At 29.8% G+C, this 12,708-nt stretch overlaps 6 protein-coding genes across 6 annotated transcripts, besides 2 other annotated features; 4 read left to right on the forward strand and 2 right to left on the reverse strand.

Moving 5' to 3' along the window:
- Positions 1-350: 350 nt before the first annotated feature.
- TVAGG3_0595780 (spectrin binding) lies at positions 351-2,159 on the forward strand (the record flags this gene model as incomplete). The annotated part of the gene is made up of 1 exon (XM_001328152.1): positions 351-2,159. One exon carries the CDS (start codon positions 351-353, stop codon positions 2,157-2,159), a length of 1,809 nt encoding a protein of 602 aa, XP_001328187.1.
- A 138-nt stretch (positions 2,160-2,297) lies between these two features.
- On the forward strand, positions 2,298-2,873 carry TVAGG3_0595790 (cyclin-dependent kinase inhibitor 2C-related family; the record flags this gene model as incomplete). Its single annotated transcript, XM_001328153.1, has 1 exon — positions 2,298-2,873. One exon carries the CDS (start codon positions 2,298-2,300, stop codon positions 2,871-2,873), a length of 576 nt encoding a protein of 191 aa, XP_001328188.1.
- An 869-nt stretch (positions 2,874-3,742) lies between these two features.
- Positions 3,743-5,905, forward strand: TVAGG3_0595800 (spectrin binding; the record flags this gene model as incomplete). Its single annotated transcript, XM_001328154.1, has 1 exon — positions 3,743-5,905. One exon carries the CDS (start codon positions 3,743-3,745, stop codon positions 5,903-5,905), a length of 2,163 nt encoding a protein of 720 aa, XP_001328189.1.
- A 348-nt stretch (positions 5,906-6,253) lies between these two features.
- On the reverse strand, positions 6,254-7,654 carry TVAGG3_0595810 (cysteine proteinases family; the record flags this gene model as incomplete). The annotated part of the gene is made up of 1 exon (XM_001328155.1): positions 6,287-7,654. The coding sequence occupies one exon, from the start codon at positions 7,652-7,654 to the stop codon at positions 6,287-6,289; it is 1,368 nt and encodes a 455-aa protein (XP_001328190.1).
- A 160-nt stretch (positions 7,655-7,814) lies between these two features.
- Positions 7,815-9,348, reverse strand: TVAGG3_0595820 (RNA polymerase II transcription regulator recruiting protein; the record flags this gene model as incomplete). The annotated part of the gene is made up of 1 exon (XM_001328156.1): positions 8,318-9,040. The coding sequence occupies one exon, from the start codon at positions 9,038-9,040 to the stop codon at positions 8,318-8,320; it is 723 nt and encodes a 240-aa protein (XP_001328191.1).
- Positions 9,349-9,412: 64 nt separating this feature from the next.
- Positions 9,413-9,682: a mobile genetic element.
- Positions 9,683-9,801: 119 nt separating this feature from the next.
- TVAGG3_0595840 (protein ubiquitination) lies at positions 9,802-10,704 on the forward strand (the record flags this gene model as incomplete). The annotated part of the gene is made up of 1 exon (XM_001328157.1): positions 9,802-10,704. The coding sequence occupies one exon, from the start codon at positions 9,802-9,804 to the stop codon at positions 10,702-10,704; it is 903 nt and encodes a 300-aa protein (XP_001328192.1).
- Positions 10,705-11,371: 667 nt separating this feature from the next.
- Positions 11,372-12,082: a mobile genetic element.
- Positions 12,083-12,708: the final 626 nt, after the last annotated feature.

The following is a 12,708-nucleotide window of genomic DNA, read 5'->3' on the forward strand; positions in this document are numbered from 1 at the left end:
AACAGATATCACCATGATATTTTCAATTATCCTATGTACAAATCACATAAATTTGACGGATTCTCCAAAATTATATCTTCAATCAGAATCCATATCCTGCACAAGCGCATGAGATGCACCTCCATGATGAGCTAGAATTTTTGATGCATTTTATTCAGTGATTAATATCTAGCGAAATGTAAATAAAAAAAACCGAATAATTTTGTAATTGTTGTGCATATTCATAGAACATTGTTAAAAATGTCTCGAGTGATAGATTGGTTAATGGATTTCTTTGAGTCTGAGTTATTATTTGTTGAAAGTCAAAAACAGCTTTCAAATTTTTATTTGATTGGATTACTATTTTTCTCATGTCTAGTAAATATGTAATGCACTATACCGACTTCATTGAGACTTATGAAAAGCTTTTTCACATAAAACCTTGCGAACCAATCTCAGAAATTTACAATTTGATATCAATAATCCTGATTTCCAAGAATAAAACGAATTCAAATGATTTTATTATGAGCATATTTATGGCAATTAAATATAATTATCTTTATTTTAATCATTATATTAAAATACTCAATCTTTACTTTAATCAAAATTCAATAACCAGATTAAGATTAGATACCTTATTGGACACTGCAAAATCATTAAATTTGCAATTTTTTATTAACGATACAGGTATCTATCAAGTCAGATTTATTCAAGATACATTTCCGAAAGAGAATGAAATTCAAAGCGTGATCATGAACGATCAAATTGACAAAATTATTGAATTTACTAACAGTAATTCAATCGAAGATATTTGTATTGAAGTTCCTGGTTTTCAGAAACTCACAGTCCTTGAATCATGCTGTTATTTCGGATCAGTAAATATTTTCAATTACATTACTTCAAATTTAAAGAAAAGTATATCGCAAGAATGTCTTCAATACTCATTTATTGGCAATAACAATGATATCATCAATTTGTGTTTAAATAAGCATAAGATTGATAAAATGTGTCTTGAGTATATTGTTGCATCACATAATCACAAATACTTGGAATATGTTTTCGAAAAAAAGTTATTTGCGCCAAAAGATTTTGATTATGAAACAATTATCAGATCACAAAACTTAAAAGCTGTTTTCCTTATGTTCTCTAAAGATAAAAATTCAATAATTCCATGGTGTTCATCATTTTCACAAACTATCAATATCCTTCAAAACGAAAAAATTGATTTTTCGAAAAAATCACCAGATCAACAAACTCTTCTTCATTATGCATCTGCACATAATAATGTTGACATTTGCAAATTTTTAGTAAGTTCTGAACGGATCACTCCTATATTGTTGAATGCAAAAGATAAAAATGATAAAACATCGCTTCATATTGCATCTGAATATAACAATAAAGATGTTGTGGAAATCCTTATTGTGGGATGCATTGATATCAATGCAAAAAATAATGAAGGATTTACTGCACTCCATTCTGCGGCAGTGTACAACAGCAAAGAGGCAGCCGAATGTCTTATTGCCCATGGAATAGATATAAATGCAAAAGATAATTATATGTACAGTGCACTTCATTGGGCATCATTGAATAATAGTATAGAGTTTGTAGAAACCCTGATTTTAAATGGCGCAGATATTGAAGTTAAAAACAAAGATTTTCAGACACCACTTTTCATTGCATCATCTGTAAATGGCAAAGAAGTTGCTGAATGTCTAATTTCTCATGGTGCAAATATAGAAGCGAAATCAATTGATAATTTAACACCTCTTTTTTACGCCGTTATTAAAAATAGTTTTGATGTAGTAGAGTTCCTTATTTTGCATGGTGCTGATGTTAATGTAAAATATAAAGATGGCGATACTCCTCTTCATTGTTCTGTAATTATGAATCATGCAAATATAGCAAAGATTCTGATTTTGCATGGTGCAAATGTCCATGCAAGAAATAATTTTCTTAGAATTCCACTTCAAAATGCCGCCACAAAAGATAATATTGATATTCTAGAGCTTCTTATTCATTATGGTTCTGAAGTCAATGCTAAAGACAGTGGAGGAGAAACTGCTCTTCACTATGCAGTTAAGAGTAATAATATTGAAGCAATCAAAATCCTTTTATCACATGGTGCTGATATTAATGCAAAAAATAATATTGGCCAAACAGCTATTTATTTTTCGGTATAAAATAAATTTAAGGAAATATTTGTATATCTTGTTTCTCATGGTGCTCAACTTAATTTGAAATATGATTATAAATCTCTACTGCATATTGCAGTCGAAGTAAATAGCAAAGAAATAACGGAACTTCTTATTACATGCCGAATGCCAATCAACGAACGCGATAATAACTCCAAAACCCCACTTCATTTTGCCGCTGAAAATAATAATTTAGAGATTGTTGAGAATCTTATCGCTTCTGGTGCAAATATTTATGCAAAAGATAAATATGGATGTTCAGCGCTTCATATTGCTGTGATAAATAATGCTAAAGAAACTGTAGAATTCCTCATTTCAAAAGGAATGAACGTCAATTCAAAAAGTGAAGACGGGAAAACTCCTCTTCATTATGCATCAGAGTTCAATCGAGTAGAAATAGCTAGATATTTAATATCTTGTGGTGCTCATATCAACGCAAAAGATAAGTATGGATACACTTGTCTCCATCTTGCAGCGAAAAGTAATAGTAGTGATGTTGCTAGACTTCTTATTTCGAATCGATCATATATTAACGTTCGAGATTGCAACGGATTAACTCCCCTTCAACTTGCCGATCAATATAAATCTACTAAAACAGCAGAAGTAATTGATCCATCCCGTGTTAAATCTAGTGATGGTTGTGAAATATTTTGTGGACTTTTATTCAAATTTATCATATCGCTTCTTGAAAATAAGCAATAATGATTTCATTTCTTAAAGCAATCCCTCAAATTTTTGTCTTTTATCTAGTACAATAGTACCTTATTCTTTGTACATTTCTATTGCTCTAATCTAAAATATGCTTTTATTGCTAACTATTAAGATATAATTAATTATATTAAAAACAATAATGGTTCTATGAAATTCGTGTTGTGATTTTGTTAATAGATGCACATGGAATGAGATCAATTTCATATTAGTGAATCTTTTATAATATCTCTCATTGACATACATGTAAACATACATTAAAAACAATTATTGAGCAAAATCAGAATATCACGACGAATTCTTAACAAAAATGTAATCGACTGACATTTCAAAATCTTTAATGAATCAAATTTAAAATGAAAAAATGTATTATTAAGATGTGTTATGTTATGTCAACATCTTTTTATTGAAAGTCAAAAAAAGTATTCAATTTATATCGACTTTTTTATGTCGAATTTATTGTTGAAATTGATTGAATTTTAATGGTTACCAATTACATTATGCAATACAATGACTTCATTAGTGCATATGAAAAGCTATTCCACATAAAATCAAACGATTCTATTGCAGAAATTTACGATTTAGTGTTATCAATTTTATTTTTCAAGTACAAAGTGAATATAAATGATCTTGTATTAAGTATTCTTATGGCAATTAAATTCAATTATCGATTTGTCCAACATTATATCAATTTACTCAATTTAATCTTTAATAAATATTCAATACCTGTATTAAAATCTGAAATCATATTAAATACTGCTGAACTGCTGCATTTACATTTTTATATTAATGATTTAAAGGTATGCCAAGTAGAATATAGTCAAAATAACTTTCCAAGATCAAACGAAATACAATTCATTATTATGAATGATCAAATTGAAAAATTCACACAATATGTAGTTAGAAATTCTATCGAAAATATTTGTATAGATATTCCTGGTTTTTCTGATCTTTCTGTTCTTGATGCATGCTGTTATTTTGGATCCGTTAATATTTTCCATTACATTATTTCAAATTTACGAAAAGATATAACACAATCGTGTCTGAAATACTCTTTTATTGGTGGAAATACATTTATTATCAATGAATGTTTAAAATGTTATAATATATATAATAAATGCTTGGAGTATATTGTTGCATCCCATAATCATAAATTTCTCGAATATGTTTTAGATAAAAGTCTATTTTCACCTCGCGAAATTGATTATGAAACAATTATCAATTCGAAAAACTTAAAAGCAGTATTTCTTATGTTTGAAAGAGATAAATTTTCAATAATTCCATGGTGTGCAGCATTTTCACAAACTATTGATATCTTTCGCAATGAAAATTTGGATTTTTCCAAGAAATCGTCGAAATCACAAAATATTCTTCATTTTGCAGGTGCTCATAATACTATAAATATCTTAGAATCATGGCCAAACTACATTCAATACAGTAGAATGATAGTGAATGCAAAGGTTAATGATGGGAAAACAGCGCTTCATTATGCTTCGATAAAAAGTTGTAAAGAAGCAACTGAAATTCTCATTTTGCAAGGAGCAGATGTTAATTTAAAGGATAATATGGGTTTAACAGCTCTTCATCATGCTGCATTAAATGATAATAAATATATAGCAAAAATTCTTATTTCACATGGCGCTTATATTAATTCAAAAGATAATGTAGGTAATACAGCACTTCATTACGCGGTAATGAAGAATAATGAAAGTACAATTGAGGTTCTTGCTTTTCATAATGCTGATGTTAATGCAAAAAATAATGTTGGTATAACCCCACTTTATACTGCTGCGGAATATGATAAAAAGGATATAGCAAAGTTTCTTATTTTGCATGGTGCTGATGTGAATGTTCGGAATGATGATGGATTTACCATTCTTCATTGTGCAGCATGGAAAAATAGTAAAGAAACAGCAGAGCTTCTTATTTTGAATGGTGCAGATTTTAATGCAAAAGATTATAATAACGAAACCCCACTTGAGTTAGCAGCCAATAATAATAAAATTGAAGTTCAAAATGTTCTTATTTCATATGTAACGGGTGCGAAAACTGTTCCTAAAGTTATTGAAAATAAGAAATATACTAGAAATAATAATGTATATTCAAGTAGTCAAAACACTCCACAAAACAACAACAATATATTAACACAAAATCGTACTTCATATAGTCAAAATACGCCACAAAACAACAACAAGATATTAACACAAAATCGTACTTCATATAGCCAAAATACTCCACAAAATAATAACTACACCAGAACCAAAAATGAATATCCGACAAATAATTATTCTCCTCAATTTAATAGCAAAGTATCGGAACAAAAACCTGCTTCATATACACCTAATAACTATACAAATGTTAAAATTGAATTTTCGACACATTACCATACTCCACAATATAATAAAGGTTTTTCACAAAACTTTGTTTCATACAGTCCGAGTAATTATGCAAGAGACAAAAGTGGATACTCAACACTCCTTAATGCTGTCCGAAATAATAATTTAGAAATGGTAAGGAATCTTATTTCTCGTGGTGTTAATATTAATGCTAAAGATAAAGATGGATGTACTGCACTTCATATTGCTGTGCAAAATAATGATGAAGAAATTGTTAAGATTCTCATTTCACAAGGAATAGATATCAATTCAAAAACTGATGATGGAAAGACGCCTCTTCATTATGCATCTGAATTCAATAGAGTAGAAATTGCCCGGTTTTTGATCTCTCATGGTGCACACATCAATGCTAAAGATAAAAATGGATACACTTGTCTCCATTTTGCAGCGAAAAACAATTGTAGCGATGTTGTAAGACTTCTTATTTCGAATTGTTCTTATATCAATGTAAGAGATTACTATGGACTTACACCTCTTCAACTTGCCGATAGATTTCAATGTAAAGAAACGGCAGCTGTTATTGATCCATCACGAAATAAACGCAATTCATCTGGTGAAGATTGTGGAGTTGTTTGTACTTTTTTCACCTTATTTTGTATGCTTTATAGATTTGCTTCTTATTGTTTCTAAACATTTTCACTTTTTGATTTTGAGATGTCTCAAAATTGGCGGTCTTTGAATTTTAAATATTTTACATTGCCAGAAAAAAAATTATTCATCACAAACCAATTAATTTTGCCAATAAATATTAGAAAATCTTATGATTAGGACTGTGAGATCAATCATAACTTTCATTCACTAGTTTGTATATCACAATCTGCCGTTTGTTTCCAAAAAAATTCTAATAGACTATAAATCCTGTGATAACACCTCTTATCTAATTTGTTTAATATAAATACTCAATAAACACTAGATGAATTTGTATAATTATCCTTGTATTTGATTTTATACTCATTGAAAAAAAATATTTTATAGGATTCATTTTTTAGCTATTATTAATTAAAACGCTAGTCATTGATTTTCTTGAACTGCTGTTGGTTCAGGGGTTCTGTGTGGAAGGGGCACAAAGTTATATGGAACCGCACCAACAGCATTTGATTCGATATTGCAGTCATCAAATCTCCTGTTAAACTTCATGAAACCTCCATTACCAATCTCGGTTTGTTGTACTTCAGTCATTAATATATTCTTGGAGTCCGTTTTATTAATTCCAGCTCCAGTAACTATTAAAGAATTCAACTTTATTTCATTGTTTTTGTCATTAACTTCCTTAAAATCATCGACACAATTTTTACCATCTGCATTGCAATTATCGTATTTGATACCCCAATTAATTCCAAATTGTGGAATAACCCACCACCATCGATTGAGTTTTTCCTTATACATGCTACTGTCATTGGATATGTTCAACTGTTTCTGCCCCCAGCCAATGATTGTAACATCAAGCATTCCCAGAATAGTGCCCCAACTTTCTTGTAAATCAGATTTAGTAGCACCATTATTAGTATTATCAACAGCATTATTTGTACTAGGAGTAGTAATAGTAGATTTATCCATCCAGTATCCTGAGTAAACGCCACCATTATAGCTAAATAAAGAACTGTATACCGTGATTGAAGAAGTGACAGCTCCAACTTCCCAAAGATGTGATTTAATCCATCTCCAGTTGTATAGAAAATAGATTGGACATACTACTTCTAAATCTCCTGGATTACAATTTCCTGTTAAAGCCCAATGACGCCCGCAATTTGTTAAACCTGTATAACATCTATTGTTTTCACAATTTTCTCTTTTGAAATCTGCACGTGGCGCTTGCATAAAATTTGCTCTTTCTGAGTTTTCATCACCTGGTCTATCCCAACTCTTGAAGTCTGGAGGATGGTACGTCCAAAAAAGTTGGTACGCGCTTAGAGGTGTACGTTCAACACATGAATCACCAAGAATATCACAGTCAAGAACAAATTGAAGTGAGAAATTGACGAATTGTCCAGCCCAGCGAGAAACAGATATTGACATTGCAGATGTTACAGCTGGCGCCCATGAGCTGCATAACTGTGTGACATCAAAAACAGGGAATTTAATTATATTAGTTGTAGGATAAATTGAATGATTCTCTTTTTGATCATGCGCTATTTGATTTGAAGCATTAGTCAAATTTGGAAAAGCTGCAACGTTTGAGAGACCTGTTATATAATTATTATCAACATAGTTGAAGAAGTATTCGTTGGCTCCAACTGGAACAGCTGAACCCTGATTATGTCTTGGTGGACGTACTGGTGATAAGAAACGCTTTGCATCACCAATTGTCATTCTTGCAAACTTTGGATAAAGTGCCGCCTTGAAAGATGAGTTTGGATTGTTATTAATTGCATCAACCATTTCCTGTGTGATGAGAGGATCAGAATCCTTTAAAGATCAAACTAAGTAAATGTATGCAAACATTGATCTGATCAAATGATGTAAATAAATTTATTTTGAGAACAATTGATAGAATCACCTCAAATTTTTAAGAACATTGTCAAATTATTGTAATAATTATTGCCAATCTATATGAGTTTCTGAAATATGATATTAAATATATTCTTTTTCGCCTTCATTACATCTTTTTAATAAAATTCAAAATATCAAAACAAATGAAACGAAATTGGAAAATAAATCTTTTGCCTATTTTCATTGATTTTTCTAAATGGTGCCTTAAAACGATAATGTAAACAAAACAAAAAATAACCTTATTAGAGCTTGATCGTATGGATCACACTGATTCTAGGAACTCAATATAATAGAATCAGTGTGATCTAATGTCTATAAAGCAACAAGTGCTGTTTTTCTGTATATATTATCTATTGCATCACTTGATCCTATCTTTACATTCTTCTTTGCGTAATATAGAACTTTTTCTAAAATTTTCTTGTTTTGTAAAAATAAAATGTTTATTTTTTATTTAAATCGCAAACAAATAATATACAAATAGTCAATAAACGCATTTACATGGTAAAAAACTAAAACATTATTACAAAATTTGAAAGAAAAGTCGTAACAGTGTTAATTTGTTTCTTTTGCAGAATTGAGAAAACTCTGCACTGAGTATTTAGGAGCATTCGGATCACTTTGTTCAGGTTTCGCAGACTGTTCTGGATTTGGTTGAGTAGGATTCGGAATTTCAGGAGATTGAGATGTCGCTTGATCTGGTTGATGAAAACGTGGAAAGTTTGGTGGCATAAAGCTTTGTACACCTTTGACATTACGCCAAGAAGTATCAATCGGTTGATGTGTAATAATTGTATTATTTCCTGATGAAAATTGAGAAATACTTTGTGGAAACAATGGAACAGAGTAGCATTGGCGGGGCTCTTCATGTTGTGGGTACTTAGGAGTCCTACCAGGCCCTTTATGTTCGTCAATTATTATCATGTTTCCGACATAATGCGCGCGCTTGCTAAGTGAGCTATTCCATCTGTTTTTGACCATGTTTTCAGACTTGCCTGGCATCAGCTTCGCAATTGCTGTCCACTTATTTCCATAAGTTAAAACCATTTTCGCAAGAACATAGTCGTCTTCTGGACTCCAAACATTAGATGATGTATCTATTTTAGGATCTAAGTAGTTGTTGTATCTATCTCTACATTGTTTGGACGATCGCTGTGTAAATTTTTCAGAAACTCTTCGAGAGATGTCTTTCCAGTTTGGATTTGCCGTCTCTGTAACTAAATTTCTAAGGAATGAATCTTCTTCTGGTTTCCAAGGCTGCCTCTTGACATCTATCATAAAAACTCTTATCTTAAAAAAAATTAAAAAAAAATGGTGATAAATTTTTATCACCGAAAATTTTGGGGTAAAAATAACTGATCTAAAAATTTAGGATAAGTTAGGTAACATGAATCAAAGCAAGAATAATTGTATGAAATAGCAATTTAAGATTCACTTCAAAGAATTTGAGAATATTCTCGTAAGTAAATCATAGTATTGTCTTCTCTTAACAATCTCAACACAATCATTAAGCGTTTTAGCTACTCTAACATAATAGTCTCAATAAAATAAAGCGCTTTTCCTATAGATTATATGAAAAATTATATTAATTCAGTAATATTTTCGAAAAAACACGGTAGGTTATTTCTCCAACATATGCATAGCACGCTCAAGAACCAGGGATTCTGTAGCTGATCTAATAAGGCAGAGTTTTTCCGAAGTCTCTCATTTGATAAGAGGCCTCGGAAGAACTCTGCAATAGTGTAATGTAGTTGACGTACTTGGCCAACAAAGAGCGAGAGAACATGTCTGTAATTCGTTGATGCTAAAGTTATCTGGATGTCACTCAAATGAGAGAGGAAATCCAGAAAACTGCAACATAAGTTAATGCAGATGTGATTCTCTGGCTTTTTGTCGGCCAGAGAACGAATAAAAAGTTTAAATATAATACTATATGCATTATTATCTACATCAGATATATATATCCTAAAACCATAAAGAGAAAGCTTAGATCACATTTTTTAAGGCAAAAGGTGCCACATCCAAAAATTTTACAAAGAATGTCAAGTTCAGCGCAGCCAAAAAATGAAAATTGGTGCATTTACAGTGATCTTAAGCCAATTAAAGTATTCGAGTACTCAGATCAAGCATCAAAAATCATTTGGGCGGTCAATCCCAATAATATTTTACAAACATCTTCACAAATTATAGAATTAATAACAGCTTACAAAATAACTATCCAAATGGCACTTTATTTGATTGATATTATTTCACAAGTTCGTGTTAAAGATATTAAATTATTCACAGAACTTTACCAAAAGATATTAAACGAATTTTCATGCATCATCAAACCGGAAAATGAGAAATTAGTGACGTTATTATATTATAGAGGTTTCAAATTTGAAAACTTTGAACCTGAAATGAAAGAAGAAGAAATTCTGAATTTGTATTCAACAGAATCTCCATTATACTATATTGCATGGGATAAAATTGATGATCTTAAGAGTAAATTCCCAAACCTTGATATTAATCAGGAGAGTAATAAAATCACACCACTTGATTGTTCAATTAAATATGGTTCAGAGTTGTGTTTCAATTACTTGAAAAATTTAGGAGCTCAATACACTAATAAATCCGAAAAATATGCTGTTCAAGGCGGAAATAAAAACATTTTTATGGAAATGATAGAAGAAGGTAAATCATTTGATAACATGATTAATACAGCATTGGATTATCGACACTATGAAATTGCTGAATACCTTAAAACAAATTTTGAACAAACTCCTAATTCAATAGCTGAAAGTATGTATTTCGGAAATTATGATATTGCATCTTATTTACTTACTAATGGAGGAAATATCAACAGTATTTATAATCAATTTCTTTCAATATTTATCAATGTTTTATTGGATTCTCTTTCTCTTAATATTTATCAATGTTTTATGAAATTCTCTCGATATTAATCAATGTCCTCTTAGTATTGCTATCAAAGCTAATTCAATAGAAATTGTTCAATTCTTAGTTGATCATGGTGCTGATGTTAACATGAAACTTATCCTCTTTCTTATCATATTCATTATTGTTTTATGAAATTCTCTTTCTTTTTCATATTTATCAATGTTTTATAAAATTCTCTTTCTTTTCATATTTTTCATTGTTTTATAGAATTCCCTTTCTTTCCATATTTATCAATATTTTATGAAATTCCCTTTCTTTTCATATTTATCATTGTTTTATTGCATTCTCTTTTTTATTATATTTATCATTGTTTTATAACATTCCCTTTCTTTACATATTTATCATTGTTTTATAACATTCCCTTTCTTTACATATTTATCATTGTTTTATATCATTCCCTTTCTCTTCATATTTGTCAATATTTGATATAATTCTTTTTCTTTTCCTATTTATCATTGTTTTATCTAATTCTTTTTCTTTTCATATTTATTATTGTTTTATGAAATTCTCTTTCTTTCAATGTTTATCATTGTTTTATGAAATTCTCTTTCTCTTAATATTTATCAATGTTTTATGAAATTCTCTCGATATTAATCAATGTCCTCTTAGTATTGCTATCAAAGCTAATTCAATAGAAATTGTTCAATTCTTAGTTGATCATGGTGCTGATGTGGCAAACCCAAATTTTAGCTAAAAGTGACAGGGAAAAAAACGTTTAGTATTAAAAAAAAAGACCGATGAGAGCTTCGTTCGAAATATAGAGGGAACTGAGAATGCGCAACCATTCTCAGGGAATATTGGATGCTATTCCCGTTCCCTCTGTATGGAAAATTGAGGTTTTCAAAGGGAGTTAAAATAATATCAAATTTATACTAATTTACTTCAAAATACAAAAGTATTTGACAGCTAAAATTAGTTACTTTAGCAAGCCTATCAATACCCTTTTACGATTATTGTTACTTTTTCGAAATAAAAGTAAAAACAAATTTATACTAATTTACTTCAAAATACAAAAGTATTTGACAGCTAAAATTAGTTACTTTAGCAAGCCTATCAATACCCTTTTACGATTATTGCTACTTTTTCGAAATAAAATAAATTTATTATCAAAAACCTTTTTTTTCTTAGTAAAAATAAACGAAATTTTTTACCTTATGAACTTTTGATGGAAATATGCAAATTTAAAATAATAAAGAAAGCCGCGAGCGAAGCGATCGGCTTAGTTCGAAGATTTTGATTCAAATCTTTGCTTATATTCCTTAAATTCTTTATGAAACTCGCAACAGTTCCATAAAAAATTTTAAATTCTAAACTGTCGAAATTACCGATCGGTAATCACACCCTTCACGGGTGTGTCACTTTTAGCTAAAATTACCCCTACTCTGCTGATGTTAACATGAAACTTATTCTCTTTCTTATCATATTCATTATTGTTTTATGAAATTCTCTCTTTTTTCATATTTATCAATGTTTTATAAAATTCCCTTTCTTTCCATATTTATCAATGTTTTGTGAAATTCTCTCGATATTAATGAATGCCCTCTTTGTATTGCCATCAAAATTGAAGCAACAAATATTATCGCTTTCTTAGTTGATCATGGTGCTAAAGATATTACATTATTTAAGAATAACTCTTCTTCCGATAAGAATAATTGTTGCAATAACTCTTCTTCCGATAAGAATAATTGTTGCAATAACTCTTCTTCCGATAAGAATAATTGTTGCAATTATATAAGAATAAACATCTCATAATAATTTGATGTTAATTCATTGCCTTAATATACACGAATTTAAAGATGATTACATATTTCATGGAATCAATAATCCTTTTTCAATATATTTCGAAATTAATGGATTGATGTAACGACAAGTAAACTAAATGCCTTTTTTTTGTTAAAACTCATTCGTTTATCAGTATTTGTGGGTACAATATCCGTACAGACACTTCAGATCTTCAATATAGGAATTTTTTAGTAAATATAATGAATTTATGCTAATAAATGTCCTAT

The sequence above is a fragment of the Trichomonas vaginalis genome, chromosome II (assembly GCF_026262505.1).
Source record: "Trichomonas vaginalis G3 chromosome II, whole genome shotgun sequence".
Taxonomy (NCBI): domain Eukaryota; phylum Parabasalia; order Trichomonadida; family Trichomonadidae; genus Trichomonas; species Trichomonas vaginalis.